At 42.8% G+C, this 24,903-nt stretch overlaps 1 protein-coding gene across 3 annotated transcripts; it reads right to left on the bottom strand.

Annotated features, from left to right (window-relative positions):
* Window positions 1-972: 972 nt before the first annotated feature.
* LOC128436578 (protein AF-17) lies at window positions 973-24,185 on the bottom strand. 3 transcript variants are annotated; one of them, XM_053418348.1, is made up of 20 exons: window positions 23,940-24,185; window positions 23,312-23,391; window positions 23,166-23,220; window positions 22,968-23,077; window positions 18,788-18,891; window positions 18,137-18,230; window positions 17,321-17,428; window positions 16,541-16,630; window positions 16,228-16,375; window positions 15,243-16,088; window positions 14,513-14,712; window positions 13,800-13,917; window positions 13,543-13,609; window positions 13,046-13,194; window positions 8,708-8,908; window positions 7,780-7,856; window positions 6,634-6,992; window positions 5,679-5,772; window positions 3,995-4,207; window positions 973-3,903 (listed from the first exon to the last, which is right to left on the bottom strand). In XM_053418348.1, the coding sequence occupies exons 1-20, from the start codon at window positions 24,046-24,048 to the stop codon at window positions 3,868-3,870; spliced, it is 3,258 nt and encodes a 1,085-aa protein (XP_053274323.1). In that variant the 5' UTR covers window positions 24,049-24,185; the 3' UTR covers window positions 973-3,867. The 3 variants fall into 3 exon arrangements, with proteins under 3 accessions (XP_053274323.1, XP_053274324.1, XP_053274325.1); XM_053418349.1 differs by having other exon boundaries at window positions 6,819-6,992; window positions 23,940-24,184; XM_053418350.1 differs by lacking the exon at window positions 23,940-24,185 and adding an exon at window positions 23,511-23,776.
* Between the last annotated feature and the right edge of the window lie 718 nt (window positions 24,186-24,903).

Genomic DNA, 24,903 nt, shown 5'->3' with positions numbered 1-24,903 from the left:
GCTGTATGCTGATTGTTGCACTGAGGCTTTTACACAAATGAAGTTCCTATCAGATACACCTATTTTAATTTAATGGATCTGTTCTATTTTATATGCTGCCAGAGGATATTTATGCTCCAGCGGCTGCAGCCATGACTAGAGGCAGCAGGGTTTTCCATCTGTGCGTCCTTTGGCACAAACATTCACTTAGACTCAAAGAGGAACTGATAGATTTAGGTGGTTAAAGGTCAAAGGTCGGATTCATTGTGACATCATAAAACATGCCTTTGGCTCTAACTAAAGAATCAATTCACTTATTATTGTCAAACAAACATAGGACATAGGATAAATACAATGATGACACTGTACATCCAAAAAGTTAAAATGTCAACTCCAGCGTGATCTCATATTGATCTGCAGAAACACTTTAACACTGCAGAATGCAATAGCTCTCTGTCGAACAGAAATTATGGACTAGTATTGGTACTGTGTTAAAGGTTGTGTGTAAGATTAAGTGACATCTAGTGGTGAAGTAGCATGTTGCAGCTGAATACCCCTCACCTCACCCTCCAAACATGAAAGAGAACCTGTGTAAACCTTCAGTTGTCTTAAAAACCAAAAGGTGCTGTTGTCCAGTTGGACTTGTGTAAAAAACATGGCGGCCTCCATAGAGAGGACCTGCTCCTGATGTAAATATAAACTATTTAAGTATAAAGGGCGCATTCTATGGTAAAGAAAACAACAATTTGTACAATTTAGTGAAAACATCATTAGGATAATTTAAATTACCTTTTTGCCTTTCACCTCAGTCTTGCACACAAACGTTTAAAGTGATATTATCTACATTAAAACAAGTGAAACTGTGTCATTCATGTCAGATCACAACTTAGTTTGACAATTACTTTCAAAGAAAAAAGAAATCCATCACAATGTCAGGCACACAGATTATTCACTGCTGAATTATTCAACACCCAAGAGAACATGTAAAACAACTCAGTAAAATACATTTATTGACAAAAAGTCGTCTTAAAATCCTTTTTTAATTTTACACACAAAAATATCAAAATACTTTACAGGGCTTTTAATCTCAATATTGTCAATTCCATTTTGATCAATCTCAAATACACTGTACAATGACGAAGTGCATGTCCTTTTTAAACTTCAGTGCTCATTTCATTAAATTTCTTCTTTTTTCTTCTTCAGGGAACGATGCATTTCAAATTATGCATAGTTATTACTTGGTATTTAGCCATACATTTGAGAGACATCACTGCATTTCATGCAACTCATTTCCCAATAGGTAACTTGCTCTCCATCAAACCTCATTCAGAGCCAGGTGCTTAAATGTTGTAATACATAAAAGATACACAGTACGACATTCAGAACAAGGATTATCTTGCTTATTCAAACTTCAAAGCTTAAAAAAATGAATGTGTTTTTACACAAACATTGAAGTATACAACTCGTATTCCAACAAAATTGAAAAGGTACTTAAAAAAAACGATTTACAATTGGGCCCAAAGTGCCCCAGTGCAACATGAGAAAGAAACTGCCTCAGAAATCCTTCGCACCACTCCTCAGTCCACCTCCTGGACATAGTGTGTGACAGGCGACTCGTAAGGACATGGTTGGCGAAACACTCCTTCCACTCGGAGTCATGTCAACACGTCGGCTTATGTCTTTATCATCAGAATCAACGTTCTCCCTCTGGCATTGCTACAGTATTTATCAGCGACTAGTCAGCTGCTTTAAATTCCTTCTGACGTCTACATTTGCTGCTAACAAAACAAACTATCACTCAACGTATCACATTGCTTGTGAACAAATCATGTTCGAGGAAAAAAAGTGACAAAATATTTAAAAGGCCAAGAAGATATTGGTAAAGAACAAAGGGAAAAAAACCTGATAAAACAATCCCTTACTTTGAGGGTAAGAGATGAATGTGAGAGAAAACGGATGCAAACAGTCGTCACATGATGAAGTGGAGGAGAAGAAGCTTTTTTATCATAAGCCCCTTTTACACAGACATATTGCAGTTAAGACGACCCATTGTTATGTCGCCCTTGCTTGTGTACACTTAAACAACCACATGTGTGGTTTGAGATAACACGCCCACATTCCAAAATCAGGCTTGACGACTGACCCGACACGCTGCTGCTCCCTTATTCAACAAACTATGACAATGGCTGCCATTCAGGCGGGACAGAAAAGCCAACCCCATTCCATGTCTGTTCATTTCATACAGAACTGGAAAGTTGAATACAGAGATGCAACAGGCTGAGTAAAAGGGGCTGGAGTCTCTACACTGGCTAACGTCTAGATGGGCTCTAACAGCCCTGCAGTGAAGGCCAACAGCAGCAGCATTGGCAATCCACTGTCTGTTACACTTTTACTTTTACATCTCGTCGTCTTCCTATGAAACCACTGCGCACTGTTTTTCCAATACATCCGTCTCAGTTCACTGAAGCACAAAAAACTAAAGATCATTGCATCTTGACACAAAAATTACAATAGAAAAATGATTTGACACTTCAGTTATCACTATACGGTTATTCACAACTGTTGAAATCATCAGTCCGCTAGCAAAAGTATAAATGAGCTTAGGAAGAGTGAGTTCACTTCAGTAATGTCCCCCTCTGTGAACCCCAGATATAAATCACTATCGAAGGAAATCAGCAGGAGAGTGAGCCTCTGGGCTCGTGGTTTTCTCTGTAAATCTAGTATCATTAAGGCATTCATTATCTATCCAGTATTGCTAAAAGAACCACTAGTCGTCCGACATGAAAAGGATCTACGTATGGAAGTAACATAAGCTGACACTTGAGGATGGTGTGCAAAATACTCTTATCAATCAAAAACCTAATGGCCTAGTTAGTACCAAGCCTCCTTTATTAAGTTTCTGTGTTGATGGCTAATTTGCTCTGTTAACTACTAACATGCAAAGTGCCCACTTCTTTAGAAAAAACTACTCATTTCTTTTTCCTCACAATTTCCAAATGTTTGGTTTCATCTGCTTAATCTCGACAGCAACTGGGAGGATATAAAAGGCTTTAGAAACTCTTGTGGTCGTTTAGAATAAAACCTGGTGGCTCTATGGCGCCATTTTGGATGAGAGGGTTGCGTGCCATTTTTACAGTTACATGACTTAATACCTTTGAGCTAACACCAGGATTTTTTGGTGGGCATTTATATCCATTAAATATTACTATTGTAGTAAAGAGTCAGCACAAAATGTCAACAATGGAAAGTAGGTGGCAAAAACGTTTGAGGTAATAACTAGCTTCATGTTGAGACGCCAACGACCACACATTGAAAAGTGACAGTATATTCATGCTTTACACGGTAAGAGCCTGTGAGAGGCTGCGACATAGAAGATCCGCATGAAATCTGGGCGGGGTGAAGACAACGGGAAGACATATCAAGGAAGACAGGTGAGGTTGCAACAAGGGGCAGAGCTGTGATTCTCACTGACTGAGTGGAGGGAATTCATGAAAAGGTCAGTGCTTGAGAAGTCAGGAAAAAAAAAGCCCACACAGTACCTGCAGGGACGAGCAGGAACTCCAGCTCTGCCTTCGTCAGCAGCCCCATTGGTCTAACTAACAAAATAGTGCAATTTAAGAAGAGACCACGGAATTCATGCTCTCTGAAAGCTGCCTACACAAAAAAAATCTATGAAAAGAACCTCTGATATAAAGACTTTCAAAACACGAAAAAACTTCACCTTGAAATTTAAGTCCATCCTGTTATACATTCATAAAAGAGTGTTTAAGATAAAGATGACGGAGAGGAAAAGACGTTCACAAGTCTAAAAGTGGACTTCAGTTTTTCAAGTGGGTGGTGTGACACCCGGCATCTTCATTTGAGCTGCTCTTGTGTTATCGAGAGACGTCATCCATTCTTATCTCCGCCCTTTTCTCCTCCACCCTGAAAACAAAATTAAATGAGTTTTCAAAAACTGGAAACAAAACAGGACAGCCTTTACAACCACGATGAGAAATCCTGCGGCGCTGCTCACCCCCGGCATGTGAAGTGCTTGGTCCTGCAGAGCAAAGAGGCCGCCTCCCTGGCCGCCCTGCAGGGGGGAGGCTGTGGCAGAGGACAGCAGGTTGGGAGAATGGGCGATCATGGGTGAGTTTGGGGTGGAGGTGAGTGCTCCTGTAAGCGTGAGGCGCTGCAGCTCCCTCTGTCTCTGCTGCTGCAGCATCTGGCAAACCACCACCTGCTGCTCCTGGTGAAGGAGCACAACGTTTACAGTCAGGACAAGTGTGAGACTGGACGATGCATATGAGTTTCTGTTTGTACCTATTTAACCATAGACTGCATAAACAGATGGATGACATTACAACTTGATCGCCGCCCGGTGGCTGGCTACAGTATAGGTCTTAAATGCCGCACAGCTCAATTCGTTTCCCTTTTATTTCAGAAAATCCTTATGAAGTGTTTCAAATCTGGAAGGAGGCTGACCATCTATGAAACCAATCTTGACCATAAAACATTTGATTTCCAAAACAAAAAATGTAGGAAATGAGTGAAGGAGCTTTTCATCCCATAAACCATCGAGAACGATCCTTTTCCAATGACTTCTTTTTGAACTTAACCTTGTTCTAGTGATTTTCCCCTTTGGGCTTTTCTTTTCCTCATCTCTAAAAAATGTCATCATATTAGAAAGATAAATCATGGTTGTTCTGTGGTCAATGTTACGCTGAACCGTTCCCATTGTAGCCAACTTGATTGTCACTGTGGTAAATATTTCCATGGTAACAGCAAGCTCCCCTTATCAAAACGTCGGTATTACACCTGAGGATTGTGGGAAGTCTAGTACTTCTCCTTGACATTGCAAATAAAACTTGTTTTTCTCCAAACACAGTTTATGTCTTATATATAATATTATGGCCGATAATCAAAAACACTACTCAGGAAATGAACCACGTTGTTTAGCTCTATAAAAACAGGGTAACATGTCATGATTGACAGCTGAGACTTGTCGAGAACATGTGTTCACTATCAGGACAAAAGTATTAATTAACACATCTTAATCATCGAATTCAGGTGTTTCATTCAGACCCATTGCAATTAGTGGGACTCTGCCCCATAGTTCCAGTGAAGGGAAATGTAAATGCCTCAGCAATTTCAGACCATTCTTTGCCTCCAAATTTGTGGGAAGCTTTTATAACTGCAAAGGGGGGACCAACTCCATGTTAATGTCTATCTAGATCGAGAAAGGGATGTCATAAAAGTTCCTGTAGGTGTGATGTGTAGGTGTCCAACCACCTTTGCCCATAAAGTTTATGGCCACAAAGAGAGGAATAACATTAGCTGTGTATCAAATCATGGCTGCATTCTTTGGAGGCTGCATTTGAAGAACGATAGGAGAACAGCGGCACAACTACATCTCCCATTTCGAAGGCTCCTCCAAAAGTGGCCGACAAATCGGTCCATTCATCCCTGAGAAGCCGGACCAACCCATCCCAGGATTAATTTTGCTTCAGTGACTAACCACTTTTTAAAGAGGAAACAGAGCCCGCCAGCTCTACGTAGTCGATAAAGGCCCCTGAATTAAGACACAGCTATTATTTCGGTAATACGTCAGAAAAAATTGTCTTTGTCAATCAAAGATCTTTTTAGACATCCTGAGAGAAAAAGTCTAGTGTGAAAATACAGGTGAGAGTAAGATAAAGTAACAGAGAGAAGTTCATTACTGGAGTGAAGTTCTGTGAGGCAAGGAACTGCTGGAGCTGCGGCTGTTGCTGCTCTAGAAGAAGCTGCTTCTGCTGCTCTGACAGGAGAGAGGATCTGAAAACACAAGGAACATACCCACACTTTAAAGGTTATATATATATATACACAATATCGAATTCAGCAGCAAACATCGGTTTTCTGTGTAAAGAACCAGTGAAGTGATGGCGTTACTCAATGTGTTGTGGTCCGAGCTTCCCGCTTCTTTGTTTTGGTAGCTGGTCCAGACACACATTCATGTTAGTGCATGTGAGTCGCTCCCATTGAGACACTAAGACTATATAATGATAGAATGCTAACTAGCAGCTAGCGCCATCCAATCCTGGTGAGAGTGTGCTGCGCTCAGGGCTGCAAGAGTGAGCACAGCTCCAGAATCAGTAGAAAAAAACACCTTCACTTAAGAGTCTGACTCTTGGGAGGTTCAGGCACTGACAGGAGCACCAACCTATGAAGAAGAGCCAACAGATCCATTCTCCCAGGCTGCACAGCAGCTAGCTGGGTTGCTTTTCTGTTGGCTCTCCTCTAAATGCTTAATAAAAATGGAAAAAGGTTTTGTATTCATATAGGGTAACTGCTCTTCTGTGTGTTTAGGGACCATTCCCACTGGGTGCAGCAGCAACTTACTGGGAACCTGAATGAAGGGGGTAGTTGTGGCTGGAGGTGTGGCTGATGTAACATTTGTTTTGGTCTGACATGCAGGTGCAAGTGCGATATCTAGTGGCAGTGAAAATCATAGTTATAAAAGCAGAGGCGAGTACATTAAACAGACAGAACAACAGTATTATAATATAATATTCGTAATATTATTAAGTAAAGTTTTGTCAGCTGTTGGACGTTTTTTAAAACCCTTAAAAAAAGAAAACTATTCATTTTGGATCTCTTCAGCTGACTGAAAGTCAGACAGTACTGGGTACGTACGGGCTCACACTCTTGGGGAGCTGGAAGCCCTGTGCCAGTGCCTGTGGGTTGAGCGGTGGAGGTTGGGGGCGCAGAGCAGGGAGTGTGGGCTGTGGGGCGTTCTGCACCGGAGACTGGATCACACCGTTCAGGCTTCCTAGCACACCGTTCATACTTCCTGCAAGAGACGCCATCAGCCCACCCACCATCGGCAGAGAGGAGCTGCCAGCCTGACTCATGGTCCCCAGACCGTCGCTCAGACCTCGACTCAGGCCATTCAGCAGCGGCTGGCTGAAGGAGGCCGGACTCTGCTGAGGAGGAGGAGTACTTTGAAAAGAGAGGGACGAGCTGCTGCGGGACGGACTACCAGAGTGGAGCTCCTGGAACAAAGAGGGGAAAAGTCCATGTCAGCTTTTGCAGGTGTCAGCTTGCTATTAATGTGAATCCAGTTCCTAACTGCATCAGTTAACCGTGAAAAAAATAGAGTCTGTACACATCTGACAGTAAGAGAACATATTGTTTATCATTTTCATCCCTGTATCAGAGTTTCTGCAGGTTTCAACAAGGTAAATCCAAACTTTCTGAGACCTTTTAAAGACCTTAACAAATGAAATTCGAGATTTATGTCAAGGATGACAGATATGGAGGAATATTGGAGTCCCAGAATTACTCCCCGATAATTGAAAATAAGATGAAGGAACCACAAAGAGAAAAACCCTAAAAGCACAACATTATCTCACAAACGACAGGCAGTAGTTTTCCATACTCTATCCCAAACTCAAGCCGAGTGTGACCAATGTCTTTGTAGACGGTGAGTTTGTCTTGTTTGTAGTTTTATTACAGCAAGTTAATCTCTTTATCTTGGGGAAGACTCACAACACACTGAAACATTATAAACTGTGCATGCAAAACATTTCTCTTAAAAGAAAAAAGCAATAACAAGACCTATCTATGTGTATTTAAGATCAAGTACATAACTTCTTTATCTATTTAATGTAATTTAAGACTTTTTAAGTCACCCCTTAAGACCCCTAGGAAATCCTGTGAATTGAGGGTCAAACGCACACATTTCTTGATACAAACAGGTTTAGGAAGCAGAAACACACTTGTTGATACTGTTTGATCCAGGTCAGTATAATGTGTAACACATGATCTACGGCTTCTCACCTCAGATGAGTTAACAAAGGAGGTGTCATTCAAGAAGCAGCTTTTGGACAGGGGACTCTTATTGGTGCTAAGAAGGTCTAAGGGAGAGAGGTACAAACACAGGGTGAAAAATACAAAATCAAACTTTTACATAAGCCACAAGGTTTTGTATTGTCACAACACACCCTACAAAAAGCTTTTTCACTCAATAAATCCCTATATTTATTTCAAAGCAGTCTAATGAGCTCATGGAGAGGGATCACCAGAAAATAATACACTGATGTTTTTATATGGAGCATGCAGTTGGACTGTTGTGGAAGCAGGACAGGAACTAACGCACAGAAGAGAGCGTGTGAGACCGGCTGAATGAATATTTCAATCACAGAATAAAAGTAATGATCATTATGTGATGATCGGTGTTGATATTGTGGCGTAATTTCCAACAAATCAACGTTTAAACTGTAGCGGGTCAGAAACGTGAGCTTGTTGGTCAGTGTGTGGGTGTGTGCATCTGAGAGAGAGAGAGAGAGAGAGAAGTGAGCACCAGAGTCAGTGTATGTGTGCGTGGGCGCTCATGCATACTTAAGTTCGCAATGTGACCTTTCCTTCAAGTTCTTGGATTTTCATACAGAACCTCAGCAATTGTATTTACGTAATCATCCCTTTATAGTGCTCATTTTGGCCCAGGACAAACGTGATCACTATAAATGGTTTCCATTGTCAAACACATTTATATTTACATTTACATTCACATTTCCATGTTTGGACTTCAAAACACATAACTGCACTGAAGTCGGAACAATGACTTCAGGTGTTGGGAAATGGGACCTTCTGAGGAGCGTGTGAACGCACAGTAAAAGCAGGTGGGCAGTGTACAACATGACATCTTAGAAACAGTGTGTCCTTAGGTTTTGATATGAAAGTAGGTCGAAGAGATGAATAACCTCACCTTGGGTGGATGACAGGAAGTTGATCTGTGCTGAAGTGTGCAAGGCGCCCAGGGCGGAATAAACGTGTGGAGGAAAAGGCACAGCCAGCTCCGTGTTGAGCACCTGCAGCCGCTCCTTCTTGGCCGTCAGGCTGAGGATCTGGTCCTGGAGGCGCTGGTTCTCCTGCTGCAGGGAGTGGAGCGACTGGAGCATCTCCACAACTAGAGGAGATGCAATGAAATATCAATAATGGACTCTATATTATTAATATTGTTGAATACATGTATTTCTATGAATATGAACACCTAGTAGACAAGAAGTAGATCAACAAATTAATTTAATCACTGCTCCTTTTTCCTCTAAACAGCTCTTTAAATGTAAAATACAGTCAGCACCTTTAGTTCCTGAGTTATGATGTTAGATATAGAGCAGAAAAGTGTATTTGCCCTAGTAAAAATGTCACAATGATATTGATCTTTGACAATTTGTTCATAAAATATCAACATATCATCATTGTACACTACGAGACACCTGTTGAATTTTGTCATGCAAAGTGTATGAATTCTCGAGTTAGGGCCGAGGTCACTGTGACCTTTGACACCCAAATCTCTAATGACTTCATTCTCGAGTCCAAGTTAATGTTTGTGCCAAATTTGAAGAAATTCCGTGCAGGGTGCTGAAGGTATCCTGAGATATAATATTCATGAGAGACAACCCCAAAAACACAATGCCTGCAGACATGACTGTTGCTGGCACGGAAGCATAAAAATCAGGTCAGTAACTGTCCTACTTTTCATAATGTCGCTCAAGTAACGAGAACTGGTGAATAACAACCCAGTTAATATACTGGATGTATGAGGATACATCAGTGATGGTTAAACTATCAATAATAGACCAACATAACCAGTAACCTGAGTCGAGCTTTCATTAAGTCCACTTTACAGTCTATGTAGCCACACACAGGGGTTTTCAGTTATTCTGACTGATGAGGCCCAAACTACTGCAAAATATGAGAGGCCACTAAACCCTGACTGTGACCGCCACCTTTAACTTGGTCCACATATTCAACAAACAAATTCCATCCAAATAATCAAGCAATAGGTAAAAAAAGTTTAAAATATATAATAATTATTTTTGGATTTCCCATGTTTACCACCTTATTTTGAAACACTTCCTTGGAAAATGCAAACCCTACCCTGTTCACTTTGTCTTCTTAAAGTCATTCAATCTGGCCTTCCAATTCTAGCAGTGTACAATAGACTAGTACAGTTCCCAATGTAAACCTGTTTATTTTGAATGTTCTGTTCTCGTGTCCTGTGTTAATGCTCTCGTGCTGCTTCAGAATTATTCCTTATCATTAGCGAGTCCTCCTCATTTACCGTCACTTTTTATTGTTTGTGTGCTGGACGTTGTGTGCAGAGTTTTTTAATAAACAATCTATGGTGAAGAGTGAAGTTAGAAAACGTTGTGTTCGTCCTACCTGGTTTATCTGCAAAGAAGATTTTATAGTTTGAATGATTTACTGAATTTGTGTTGTTTTTAGATACATTGCATGACGCTTATTACACACGTTTGTTAAGCAACCGACACAATCTTCAGACCCATGTTCACAGCTTTCAAAATGTAAACTCTGTAATTAAAGTTCAATATAAAACATTGCAGCAACAAAATGAACATTGTGCTTTTACTTTGAAGAAAGCTTGCTAAAGAGGAAGTGAATGTTGAATGTTGGTGCCCTGAAGGAGATTATATCCCATGAGTGTCTCCAATATGGTGAAATAAAAATAATCTAATTTTTTAAATGATCGGGTGGCGATTTTGACCTGTGGTTTGACCCAGTTGCCGACCACTGCTGTAGTTTATCTGAGGAGGTAGAAGAAGACCTGTCAAGCTCTGTCCACAGACTGAAGGCGAACTGCCCCACCCCCACTGACTGCTACAGAGCGCTGGTCGCCTGTTTATTCAATTATTTATTCACAGTGAACCTATTGCATGTCCAAACTGCTCCAGAATAGGCGCTGCACCTTTTCAGGCAATTTACAAAACATAGGCCAAGTGTGATTAGATGAATGATTTGCAAGAACTTGCAAAGTGCACTAGGTTAACTCCGTTAATTCATTTAATTTGAGTGTCCCCTTCAATTCTAACAGTGTAACACAGACGTAGTCCATACCATGTAACACTAATGTTTGGTTTTGATATTTGAGAAAAATAACCACTGTGCAACACATCTATCAGTAACGATACAAATGATGATGATTTATGGTTGAAATGCAAGTTATACTGCTCACTGAAAAATAATGAGTGTTTGTTAAATAGTGGATAGTGGATCAATCATTTTGGAGTCTTATCAAACACATATGAGCTATTTTAGTAGACCATGGGTATGAAAGGGCTGTAAAGACTGACAGGATCATTATAGCACCATTACTACACACTTACACTATAACTGATTGTCAAAGCTGTAATTGAGAGAATTGAGTCATTTATTGAGTCAGTTATTAAAGCTCTGACATTTAGTGGTGATGTAACTGGATGTTCAGTTTTATTATTCGTGTTAAGTTTATTGCAGTGCCCCAAGAGCTGAGCTAGAGATTCAAAGCAATCCTCGAAATGCTTCTTAATTAATTTTCTATGGAGCTCTGTGTGCAGCGTGCCCAGCATCACAGAAAGAGGAAGAACTGCCTCGCTCTCCTTTCTCGTTTCTGCAGAACAGCAATAAACATTCATTAGTCTAAAGTGAACCCTGAGAGGCATAAAAGCATACACAGTTACGAGAAACTTTGAAATCTGGGTAAAAAAAGAAGGCTCCCTGATGGATGTTGACAGAGGAAACTATGGTACACACAAAGAGAGACAGTGGTTGACGTATCAGAAAGAGGAAGAAAAATGGAACAATAATGATTGCACTGGGTGGAGAAAGAAAAAGTAGCTAAGAATAAAAAAAGAAAACAGAGCCAGTTGATAACAGAGAAAGAGGCAGTGAGGGATCTGACTCAGGAGAGAGCAGAACAGGAATCTAACAGACTGAGGGCCTGTGAGAAGCGACGCTGCTGGAGCTGCTTTCAGCTCAGTCGCAGCACTGCGCCACAGGGGCAGTCATCATCTCTAAATAGCACCAGGTTGTGTTCTCACAGAGCCGAGAGAGTCTAAGTTAAAATAATCATGGGCGAATTACACCAAGCATTTTTCACACTGGTTCAAAAGATTTTCACTATATAAGACCTTTAAAGGAAGCTAGATGAGAACCTTCAACCGAGGTTATTACCTCGAGAAGTTGTGAGCAGTTCAACAAAAGCGGGATTTCTCCTTCTCTGGCTTTCTAATTTAAAATCGGTTTTCTCAGGAGACGTATGCATTGAGAGCAAAGAGTTGAAAGCAGAATGTTGGGCTTCTGCCAGGGAGGTTATGTTTTCACCCCTGACCCTCAGCAGGATTAAGCCAAAACTACTCAACAAACATTCCACAAAAGAATTTTGGCGCATATCCGGCCAAAGGGGCGGATCCCGGAAGATTTGAATCATTTTCTTTAGCATTGTTAGATTGGACATTTGGTCTGTGTTAATGCTCTGGAGCTGCCTTGGAATCACTCCGTGTCATTAGTGAGTTCTACTCAAAACAGTTCTGCAATATACTTCCACTTTGTTTGATGTTGTGTTCAGAGCTTTTTATAAACAGTCTATGGTGCGGGGAATTCTCATGAAATGAAACTGAATTTACTTTATCATTGGTCATGTGTGTGGCTTTGATTTGATTTTAAATGATACATTATTTTTTTAAACATTGCCCACTTACTATTTCCGAAGTCTTTTGAGAAACTGACATAATCATCAGACCCAAGTTCACAACTTCACAACATAATTCAGCTCAATCAAAAGCATAGCAGCAACAAAATGAACAGGTAACTTTTACTTTTACTTAAAAATAGCAGGAAGTGATTCTATGGATGTTGCAGAAATGACTCAGATCAGCAACAGCAACTCCTGTGAATGACTGTCAGACCGACATCGTGAGAAAACATAACAAAAACCTTCAGATTTGACACTTCATTTTCCTGGGCCATCGAGAATACACATGCCAAGTGTGAAGTTGGTGAGTTTAACGGTTCCACATTAGGACTGATTGATGTTTGTGGGTATAATTTCTGGATCTTGATGAAAACAAATTCATGATATTTATGAGTGTGTGTAATTTTGTGTAGTTTGGTTGAATTTAAGAGGTCTTAAGAGGACTGCTGGGCCACGGCAGAGGTATGTGCACATTCTAGTTTCTTTTGTGACCATTGAATTTTCTTATTTTTCTAAGTTTCTTCTTGGAACTACATGTGAACCACTGCTTTGTTTTTCAGGCTGACTCACTGTTGGCTCCCATGTCTCCGTTGCCATGTTTCTCCAGCAGGAGCTCTATGTGGGAGCTGGCTTGAGGGACGTTCTCTGGACGGGCTCTGACTCCTGCACACAGCCCATCTCTCTGGTCAAACAGAAGAGGAAGACAGCTCATGGGAGACCTGGGTGAGGAGGAGGAGAAAATAACAGGGAGTTCAAAACATTGAAAAGTCACTGCTGCAGGCACGAGAGGAAACTACTGACAATACGCTGTGGTTGGTAGTTTTTTTTAATCTAATCCACTTTGGTTGTTGCTGCCATTTTCCTGTTGTTTGCTGAAATACATACTGATTTGACTACAGCTACAGCCCAGACAAAATGTATTCAAATGCTTGATCGTTGATGGAGATAGAGACCAGAGCCTGTGTTTTAGATTACTTCCCTGTGTCAACCTGCTCACTCATTTTCAACAGGAGAGTGTAAAATCCTGCAACACCAATACAGTCGAAAAAGTACAGAAAGAGACTTACTGTGATGAAAGACTCTCTCTTGGTGAGTTCCCCTGACACGGAAAGCGACAGTCATCGAGGTCGGACTCTGAGAACAGACAGAGACTCATGAACTTCACATGTACTTTTCCTCACTAAAGAGCAGTGTCTGTTGTGCTGTGAGAGGAGGTTTAATGTTAGATCCTGTAAAAGGGAAGAGCAGTTTAGTCAGAAGAGGCTTTACTTTGGAAGCTTGTCGTAAACTAGTTTCAGTTTTTATAACCCTGTCCTCCTCTCACCTGGCAGTGAGGTCTGGGCTTGGCTCAGTAGTGGCAGCAGTGGCGGGGCTGTGGAGAGACAGCTGGCGAAAGGCTGGGTGGAGGTCAGGCTATAGGAGGTACTGGAACCTGGAGGGACCTGGGACACAGTGAGGAAAGGTTCACCTGGACTATATGGATAGGACGTTTAAATACAAATTAAAAGATGACAGCTATGATGCCTTATAGACGGCTGTAAACATTGGCCAAACTATATCAAGTGTCTCACAAGGGTCTCTTTCATGCTTGATGTATTTGAAAAACAATGCAACGTGAGCTCCCAGTTTAATAACCAGTTTTTACACAACATTCTATCAAATGGTGCAAATACAATAGATGTATTTTTTCCCTGTTAAAAGTGTTTTTAATGTTTTTCCTCACTGTAATCGAGGGTTAAGGTCAGAGGGTGTTGTACCTTATTAAACCCTACAAGGCAAGATGTGATTTGTGCATATTTTTAAGGAAATAGTTTTTGATTTGATAATAGCTGTAGATCAATTTTCTTATGATGAACTTATTCATTAATTCTTTTTATATTTTTTATTGTTTATTGTTTATTCTAAGTGTTAAACTAAATTGGAAAACTGTCCCACACACAACAACAGCAGCTCTGCAGTGGTTCTCATACAGTAAAAAGCTTTTCAGTCTGAAACACTTCATCATGACCGATCAGTTCAACAGTTTGTGTGCAATACCTGTGTGTTGGAGACAGTGCTGACTGATGGAAGAGAGAGAGAGGAGACGTGGGATGGGAGGAGTCCTGAGGAGAGAGGGGTGCTACACATGCCCCCTCCTAGGGACAATGAGGTGCTGCACAGCCCTCCGCCCAGGGAGAGAGGAGTACTGCAGACACCCCCGCCCAGTGTGAGAGGGTCCTTGAGACTGGAGTAGATACCTGCGCAACCAGGGGAATAAATTCAGTGGAGAAAATATTTCTCAATTACTTTCATCATCATCTCAGTTGTGAGACCGCTAAAGATAAGCACACACAGCACCTGTGAGTTCATGTCCATGAGAGAATCTGAAAGCAGGGCAGGAAAACTACCACAGAGACGTGTGCAGTGCAACCACAAACCACTATGTAGGACAACCTCTCTGCCTCACACAAATAAACTGAGGCAGATTTACTAAATATTCTGAACGTTTAAACCATATCTATTTAAAAATGTTCCATGAAACTGTATCTGTATTTGTCCTGATGGGCTCTTTTACTTTGAGTTGCTTGATCTACTACATGGTGCTGATATACAGATAAGCTGTTCCTGTGGTGCTGACAGGGCATATGTGTCATGGAAACATTTTGACACTACAGTCACACTGCAAGTGAACGCACCAAAGTGCAAACAGGGACGAGTTTTCTACGCTCTCTGACACACACACAGGAAGCTTGGGGGCTACCACACACACCCGCTCACAAGGACTCACCAGAGCCAAGCAGTGAGTTACCACGGCCTGTGGAAAAACTACCGACAGAGGAGGAGGAGAACGAAGAGGAAGAGGAAGAAGAAAAGGAAGAGGTGGGAGGTAGCGTCGAGGGGAAGGTGGAGTGGGGGATGGAGGATGGGCTTGGGTAGACTGAGGAGGTTAAAGCTGGAGGAGGAGGAGGAAGAGGAGGAGGAGGTGGAGGAGGAGGAGGAGGAGGAGGAGGAGGTGCTGCGTGGTGATGGTGGTGGTGAAGCTCGTCTTCCCTCCTCTCTCGGTTCTTGCTGCCCCGTGGGCGCCCTGGACCATGGCGGCTCTTCTTGTTGCCACGGTGCCTCCTCTCCCGGGGCAGTGGTGGAGGTGTGGCTTTGTCTTCCAGGCCCGCCTCCTCTAGGATAGGTGGAGTGCTCAGTTGAGACGGCTTGCAAAGAGACTTGGAAGGTTTGTAGTCCCCTGAGGAGGAGATCTTGCGGATCTTACTGCTGCTGCCCAGCCCTGTCGAGGAGGTGATGCGCATGATGGACCCAAAGGTGGAGATGGTGACCTTGTTCTCGAAAGGATTCGAGTTGCTCTCTGACCTGTCATGACCCTGGGATCCTGCCAGTGGGCCATCAGCAGGAGTCAATGCTGGTGGCTTGTGGTATTTACTGTCCTCCTCTTCCTCCTCCTCCTCTTTTTCCTCCTGCTTCTCGTCGTCCTCTTCATCCTCGTCCTCCTGGATTGCCGGCCTCCTGTGTCGCTCCTTGCGCTCCTCTCCACTGTGGTCATCAACTCCTCGGTCAGGGTCACGCTCCAGGCGGGATGAAGATGAGAATTGATGGAAATCCTGAGCAGAAGACAAGGAGCCACCTCCAAGAGAAGGACATACACAGAGATAAAAAAAAAAACTCACTCGTCATAGTAGACTTTATATCACCTCGTCTAGTATCTCTGACTTTTTCCCTAACAAAAGCAACAACTTCTCAACATGTCGTTGCTCATTTCTTACCTGTGTTGAACGGACTGGAGGAGCAGGAGGAGGAGGAGCAGCTTTTTCCAGTGCTTCCTATCTTTTTACTGCGATGAACATGACTGTGTGAGCTCAGCTTCTTGGATTTTCCCTCAATATCCTTGCTGCTGTGGTGACTGGAGGAGATCTGCACACGCATCCACACACACAAACATTACAGCAAGTTGTTAATCTTTTTTTTTTTTCCAAAAAATTGACAGCTCTTCACAAGGTGTGGCAATCAAATTGGCATTTCTTACTGATGGAGGCATCAGGATTCCCTCAAAATGTAACTTTACAAAAGGTTTCCTACCTTTTCTATGCTGCTGGATGTCACTGATGTACTCAGGCCGTCAGACGACTTCTTGTAGCACTCTTTTTGCCTTATTTTATCCTTATGACTCTGAAAACACACATGCACATGGGTTAAGGTATGTAAAGAGTCCTACCAGGTCCTGCCAGGCATACAGTCTGCAAAACACTGCTATTTATGAAGCAATTTCTAGTCTTGATGACCACTCAAAGCTCTTTACAATACAGTGTTAACATTAACCCATTCACACACAGAATCATAAAGTGCATCTATGTGCAGCCCTTCATCTTTAACAGCCGTCAGGGGCAATTTGGGGTTCAGTTTCTTGCCCGAGGACATGTAGGCATGTGGAATAGAGGAGCCAGGGATCAAACCACAATCACTCTGGTTCGTGGACGACCCGCTCTATCTCCTGAGCCACAGCTCAACAACTGACCACAGATCTGGCACACAGTTACCACAGTTACAAACCTATTTTACCTTGATGACCAGATGTTCAATGCAAAAGTTTGGTAGCTAATCTTAAATTTCGCTTGTACAGTCACACATTCTAACATCTGTGCGTACTAGTGCTTTCAAACTGGCCAAAACATAACGTATGATTATTCCTTAAAAAAACCACATAGGTTTATCTTCATTTAATTTCATTGAGTAGAGGCAGAGAGCCACAACAGAGCTACTTTTTTCTTGGTAGATCTGATTATATAAATCTAAATGTATAATACTAGTGCAGTGTCTGTAATCATTAGGTAGATTTGTCGACGCCCCCTTAGTGCTTACCTTCCTCTGCCTGTGGTGGTGGTGTTTGTCCTGTGAGGGAGAGCTGGAGCGCCCCCTGGAAAGACTGAAGGAACTGCTCGTATTTTCACTGGAACGCAACTTCTTCTGCTATTAGAACCAAAACAGGAAAGTGGGAATTAAATCATGATCAAATAAAACCTTAATAGCTGCAGGGCTTTCATGACATTATGATTATTTGCTTTTAAGCTGAGATAGTTGAGAAGACACCACTCTCTCTCACAACTGTCTGGTAAAAAACTGCTTCAAAGAGTAGCTGGCTCTAAACCACGGAAAATCGTTTTATGTCGATTACTTTGTTTTCATAATCGTTGGAAGCAATAATCTTAAATGGAAATTCAATGAATCGGCCATGGGTACATGCACAGCTGCAGCTGAAATGATGAGGTCTGACTGACGGTGTGGCTGGTAAACACTTTATGAACAATGTTTATGTTTAAATGAAAGTTGTAAAAAATCCAATTTGAGACTGAAAACCTTGATTTGATCCAACCTGTGAGTTCTGGGATCTGTTGCACCCCTAGACACGAGAGCCCCTTTGATACAGTGATCGGACTATACGGCTTTTGAGAGGACCCCTTGTTATGTTCATCGAACCCTGAACCACACAACAGCATTGGCATCCTGTCTCAATGTTCTGGCTCTCCCACTTACACAGACATTAATCAGCTGTGACTAACACCCCTGCTGGCATAATGGCAGAGCAGCAGTGTCCGCCCTAAAGTTCAACAAGCTGGTAACAAAAACAGCAGCAGCAGTCACGTTACACCTTGCAGTGCATTCACCAGCGAACTTTACCATTTTGTTGTAGTGATGCTTGCAGTAGCCACAGTATTTCACATTGTCAGCTTCTGGGCCTTCCTCCTCACACAGCAGACCGGCCATCTGAGCACTGGACACAGGGCATCACAGGGTGAGAGGGGAAAGGAAGCAGGGTGATAAAGATATTACGCACACACACAAACAAACAAACACACACACCCACGCAACTGGATGTCATCCAAGTCAAGTGAAATGTTTTATCAGTGATCAAGGCAGGATGGGTTAATTGTCACATCTCTGCACATACAAAACTGTGGCAGCCAATCTTTCAGCCCTGATTTTAGAAGACACAATTCTGCATTCTGTGATAAGAATCAGTTTCAGCCTACACAACATCAAAAGGAACAAATCAAATCCAGAGATAAAAAAAATAAGTAGAGCGAGAAAAAACAGTGCAGACACGGTTCAACAAACACAACAAAGGGAAATACAAATATGCACTTTGAGGAACCTTTCTCTGCCTTAACTGGCTGCTGCTTTACATCTCAACATATCAGTTGACACATATATGTCTAATATATCTGTCTCTTGGTTATGGCAAACTGTATTTTATAAAATTATATTGGCCAGCTGGCTGTCCAAAATGTCACCAAGCTGTAGACGAAACACTCCGAAGGTAACACTTACCAGGTGACATGAAAAGCTTGTCTGCAGCCCTGTCTGTTGCAGGTCATGCAGGCTCCACAGGCAGCCTTGCTTTCCCTCCCATGGTCCTCACAGATGTAACAGGTCTGGTGCCACAACAAGATGGGGACGACAGGAAATGAGAGGACAGAGACACATCAGTTTTATTAGATCACAGAGAAACCTTGCTTGTTAGAAAATTAGTTGTGTGTGAAAACCTGAGTCTTTTAAATCTTGCAAGGTTTGATTCAATCTGTTGCACCAGTGCTACCAGGGTAGTTTGATGCATTCATACAAACTATGGTGATCATTTACTTTGATAGGAGTCCTTATTTTATATTACTTATTTTACTTTGTATCTCAAATGATTTCTATTGTTTTTCATCTGGTGAACTACTGTGTTTCCGGTGCTGCAATGATAAAAAGCTTCTTAATGTAAGTTCAGCCGCAGCTAAACTGTAAATGATTAGGAAGTTTTGCTTGTCGAGACAAACAGATGGAGCTTTCAAACAGAAACACAGTTTGCTCTGTGCACAACGTAACTGTTCACCAGATGTTGTGAAAAAGTTCACATCAAAGCAACTGTCGCTAGTCAAGTATCCTCAAAAGAGAGCTATGTCTTGATGAAAGGAAAATGTATTCATTTCGACTCAAGTAATAATTATTACAGTAAAGAAGTGGAATGGTTTATAACAATCTGCAGGACACACATTGATGCTACACCAAAAAAAAAAACATCACGTGCAGACTAGACTTTGTAAATTTGAGATCTTCAGGCTGAATCCGCACATCCTGTACACATCAGGCTTCACTGCCGTGAAACTGAGCGCACATGTCCACAAAATGCACGTAAGCATACACCAGAGCACACACGAGCAGTCAAACTCATTCACGCACACACACACACAGCTTTTGTACTTCTCCCTCAGATTTCCCCAGCTAGCACGGCTGACTGGTGGGGGGCTCAAGAGGCCTAGCAACAGGTGCGGGACAAAGGAACAGCGGGCTCTTTACCTTTTCACTCCAGCCCACTCTCTGTCGCCTTTTCTCTCCCCTTTCCCCTTCTCCTCCTCTCCTCCACACATCCTAGGCTGATCTCCCCTCCGAGGATGTTGGCCGTGTAATGAAAGGCCAGAGAATGAACTACACCGAGCGTGTAAAAAAGAAGAGTGGCTTCTCGAGTTTTGGCCGGCCATTGTAACGCTGTCTAGGAATTCAGGCAGCAGAATCTGGATGAATGGCTCTGACGGGGGGGAAAGCTGCATGCAATTTACTGTAGCTGACAAAGTAATATGAAACCCTCCACACAAAGACTCACATGTGTACATTTATATGCAGGCATGCACCAGGATACATACACACACACAAACACACGCACACACATGGCATTGACTGGCTGCTCAGTCCAATGAGTCCAGGCTTCATATTGATTTCTCTGTAATGTGCATGGCTTTAAAAGGCCTGTTCTGGTTCATGGTGGATTCGGCGCTCACTACGTCTGTGTTACATAGTCTGCAAAATATCACAGACTGTACAGACAGAATAAAACGAGACAGTTACAAGATAGCTGATGCATGATAAAGCTATAATGGCTGGAAAACGAGTCTGTGATTTCACGGTTGGTTGGATGGGCAGACTTTTCAAAAGCATCATTGAACGTGTAAGCACATCTTTATACCCAGTGTGATTGTTCACTGTATCTTACACTGCATGGTACAGGTCCCATTGTCTTTGTGTTACATCAGCCACAATGCACCATTAAACCGTCATTCCATTACTATACATAGAGATTAAATGGAAAATAGACTTAAGATTCCCTGTGGACACTGTTTATTTGGATTTATCAAATAATTGTTTTATATGTATAAATATTCTTTAAGAATTTGAATTAACCAAGGTCTCATATTTGTTTTTTTTGTACGACCAACAGTCCAAACCCATAGAGATTCATTTCTATGTAATTTCTAATTCAACAAACATCTGTCTGTCTGTTTATGGAAAGCTCATCTCACCCCACTTTATCAGCCTCACACTTGGCATGTGTCAAATTCGGTGAGATTTGGAAACACTATACATTCTATATAAATAAAATGTGAATGAACAGGCAAAATGAGCCTTGCAATCAGGGACCGAGGTCAACACGTCCTACGTCCTCAGACAAACTCGAGCAGTGGCCGAAATCTGGTGGCCCGGGGGTAAAAACGGGCCTACCAGCAATAATATCAGGCCCGCCAGATCGTTCTGATAATTAGTATTTCTTTTTTTCGACCATATCTGACAGACAGACCTTCCCAGTAGTCATGGGGGCCTATCTCCTTCGTGGCAGCAACATTCGCAGAATCACTTCCTCTTTAGCAATTACTCTGCAAAGTATGCTCGTTTTTTTGGTGCAACGCTTTATATAGACTGGAAATACAAAGCTCTATTGTTAAAAAGTTGTGAACTTTGGCTAGCTGCTTAACAAAACCTCTGAAAAAGTCGACATGCACTGTGCAAAAATAACAATAACACCAGATATTAAGTGTTAAGTAAATCTTCAAACCACACACATGAACTGTAATAAAGCAAATTCATTTTCAATTTTATGAAAAACATTGACAAAAAATCTGTGCAAAACAAACAGATTCCGGTTGGTAACAGGTCACTTTTACAGTTTCAGAAAGAAAGCCACAGACCAAGCAATCAGTCCATTCCTAACAGACATGGTTAGGAACGAGCCCTGCACTAGTGATACAAACACCAGGAAGCAGCCAGGGAATGGATCTCACTCACTATTTAAGCACTGCTAAATACATCACAATGGGTTGTTTGTGTTGAACTGTGGTAACTGTACTTCCTTGACTCTCCCTCAACCTACCTCGTCTATTTCTACTTCGGCTGAAAATGTCCCACACTTCCCAGAATGACTTTCAACAACCTCCAGAGAGCAGGCGGGACCTTGCCCCATTCAGCTCTGGGTTACGTGTAGGCGGAGGGAACGATGGTGATGTGGAGCTGAACTGTTCTCCCGTTCCGGGGGAAACTTGAGTTGTGCTTCTTCCAATGTGTCATTGGTGGAAATGTTAATGTGCCGTTTTTTTCTCTTTTATGATGGATTTCCCTCGTGGGACTGTTGACACTGATGGGAACCAGTTCAGTTTAAAACTAGGTCCCTGCTCCATTTGTTTAGGGCCTGAAACCAAATCTGACGTTTGTAGTTAGAGATCCAAACAACAACTCCAACACTTCTAAACATGTGGTCGAAAGGAAAATCTTTCAGGAGGCAGAACAGGTAAACATGAATCTGATCAAGCATTGGTGACATAACTCAAAAGTCATGTGTTTGACATGTCTTGAAAAGACCTGATGTGCAATAAACCAGTTATAGGTGCTGCATCATCTCTTAAAATGTTGAGGTGCCCTGATAACCAAATGGTTAAAGCACATATCCACAATGTTTCCATCATTCTGACTACCAGCCTTATTCAGAATCATTTAGACTTTGATGTTAGCAGGAGCTGCTGATATAATATTCCATTCATATATACAAGTTTCTGAGCATAGTATGATTATGACTCATGTCATTATGCCCAACATTTTTCTGCCTGTTTTAAAACCACAACTTGAAATAGTTTCATGTGTGATGCTGTCATATATCATTTTAGGCATTCCAAAATTTGCAAACGCAACAACTCTTTAAAATGTTTCCATCTTGTTAACACAGTAGGCAAATGTCTTCAAACGGTTGGTAGCTGCTGTACAAGTCCATGTCGGAAAAAAACTCCAGTAATTTATGAAGACATAAACATTTTTAGATAATGCGACTAATATCAGAATAGTCAAATTTTTTATTTGCTTATTGCTTATTTAAAGTTTGACCTTTTGCGGGTTGAGGGAATTAGGATATAGTGTTTTACCTCGCAGCATCTTCATAAGGCTATTGGCTTAATCTGGTTAATATCAAAATATTGGTGTCACTGGATCCATTCCTGCCCAGGGTCTTTGTTGTGTGTCCTAAAACGTGTTTCCTGTTTATTTCTATATTACCTACATTCTTTTTGATACCCTTCTCTGTGCGTACAGAGGCAGAGCTACCGGAATATCGAGTCAGTGCATCACACTTCCACAGAATCCTGTGGACACACAGCTGTTCTTTGTTGTATATTTTGGTGCGATTTTCTCCAGGCTGTATTGTGGTCAGTACCTTGATGTATCTGTCATGGGGGACATACTGCAGGATGATGGGCTCCATGGTGAGGACGTTGGCAAACTGCACCTCTGGGATGTAGAGCGCACACACAACGTGGGCCCAGCCTGGTGGAGAGAAAGGCAGTGAGTCAACCTGCAGCTTCAGTGTGGTCTGACTCGAGGAGGCTCGTCCTGCAGCTTCAGGGAGACTCACCTCCGCTGTCCGTCCTTTTGAGGGCACCATCTTTGTGGGGGCACAGCTCACACCTCTGGGGCAAGAAGAGAGTGTGTCATCAGCAGGAAGGGATGAGGCAGGAAGGGATGGATGGTCTGTGTCATGTGTTGGGAAGATGTACTCACCACTCGAGCCGCCCTCTCCTGTGACTCACACTTCCGACAGAACCACGGACCAGTGGGCACTTGGACGATGCCGTAGCATGCTGTCACAACAAACACACACACACACACACACACACACACACACACGCACACAAGTTGTATATGAATGAATCTGCCTAATCGGACTTTATCGGACCTTGTGGCACTTTCACTGACTTACAGGAGCTAACATAATGTTTGTTTCAGGCGGCAGATGAGAACCCAGGTAGAGGCTCTGCACTCACATCCTGTAAGTTCACTACATGCTCCCGCTTCACAGGCGCAACAAAGCAAATGGACACAAGGCAACCCAGTGTCCAACGCGGAGGGGCCGCCTGGCTCAGTTGGCGCTAAACACACGCCTCTCGAGCCAGACTAACACACATAAACACACACGAACACACACGGACCCACGGTGCCATCGAGGCGCCATCCAGGCTCCGTGTCACCCTGTCTGGCCCTGTGTGTGTGTGTGCTGAGAGGAAACAACACACAGCAGCACGCCTACCGACCCCTCCCACACACATCCACACACACGCACGTAGACAGCAACAGACCGACACAGACCGCGGCTGCCCGGCGCTCGCACGCTAACAGCGGCTAACGTTACCTTGGTGCACCGCGACGCTGCAGCCGTGTCCATCACAGTAAACCAGCGGGTTCTCAGCCCAGCCTCGCTCGTCTGAACACACGCAGCAACCTCCGACCATTTCCCGCATGCTGCTCCCATATGAAGAAATGTGAATGTCCTCCCGGCAACGGCTCAGACCTCACCCCGGCCTGTCAAGTGGTCCTCCCGCATCGCAGCGCCGCACCGGGCATAGTCGCGGGCCGCGTCCGTCGCGCAGTTCGAGCGCCGCGCAGAGAGGAAATCTCGGCGTGGGGTGTGTGGTGCTGCCGCTACGTTTTTTTCCGTGATGTCCTCCCCGTCCCCCTAGAACCGATGCAGTGCGCATGCTCAGATCTGCTCCTGCTCCTCTGGGTCGGAATAAAAGTCGCAGCAAAGGTGGCAACTTATTGTTGTTGTTGTTGTTTTATTCACCTCGTATCTCTTTTCAGCCTCATGTTTTTCGGCCTCTCTTATTCACCTCTAATGACGCGTCGCTGTGATTACACATCACCCGCACCCCCCCCGCGTTTATCCGATCATTTTATACGCGACATTAGAAAAACATGTGGATCAATCTAACAACACCGCTGTTTCTCCATCAATTCTGCTTCAACAGCGCCATCCTCAGGATGGCCACAGAACAGCAGGTCGGCAGTTACAGGCGATTTCACCATCCGACGTCTTGCAGCGACAAACATCCACAGACTGAGAAACCTTTGTTAAACCACATATGTCAATACACAAATGTAAATAAAAGTTATATTTTTGCATTTGATTTGTTCTGTAGTTATTGACTCAACTCTTTCAGGCAAAACTACAAAAACAAACGGATTTGAGATTTAATTTCCACTTTGTGCATCTGACACCTGCCGTGGCAGTGGTGGATCTAGGATTTTTCTGAATACGGGGCCGTAAAGGGGCCACAATTTTCCCAGAGGAGCTAATTACATTACCAACATCCATC

The sequence above is a fragment of the Pleuronectes platessa genome, chromosome 3 (genome assembly GCF_947347685.1).
Source record: "Pleuronectes platessa chromosome 3, fPlePla1.1, whole genome shotgun sequence".
Classification (NCBI taxonomy): Eukaryota; Metazoa; Chordata; class Actinopteri; order Pleuronectiformes; family Pleuronectidae; genus Pleuronectes; species Pleuronectes platessa.
The sequence above is the reverse complement of the archived record's forward strand: the minus strand, read 5'-3'. Positions and strand labels throughout refer to the sequence as shown.

Coding starts and splice junctions, on each gene's coding strand:
- LOC128436578 (XM_053418348.1), bottom strand. CDS start 24,048: ATGCGGGAAATGGTCGGAGGTTGCTGCGTGTGTTCAGACGAGCGAGGC. Junction 14,713..15,242: donor TAACTCACTGCTTGGCTCTG/GTGAGTCCTTGT, acceptor CTGGTTGCGCAG/GTATCTACTCCAGTCTCAAG. Junction 5,773..6,633: donor CTCCCCAAGAGTGTGAGCCC/GTACGTACCCAG, acceptor TTGTGTTTTCAG/ATCCTCTCTCCTGTCAGAGC.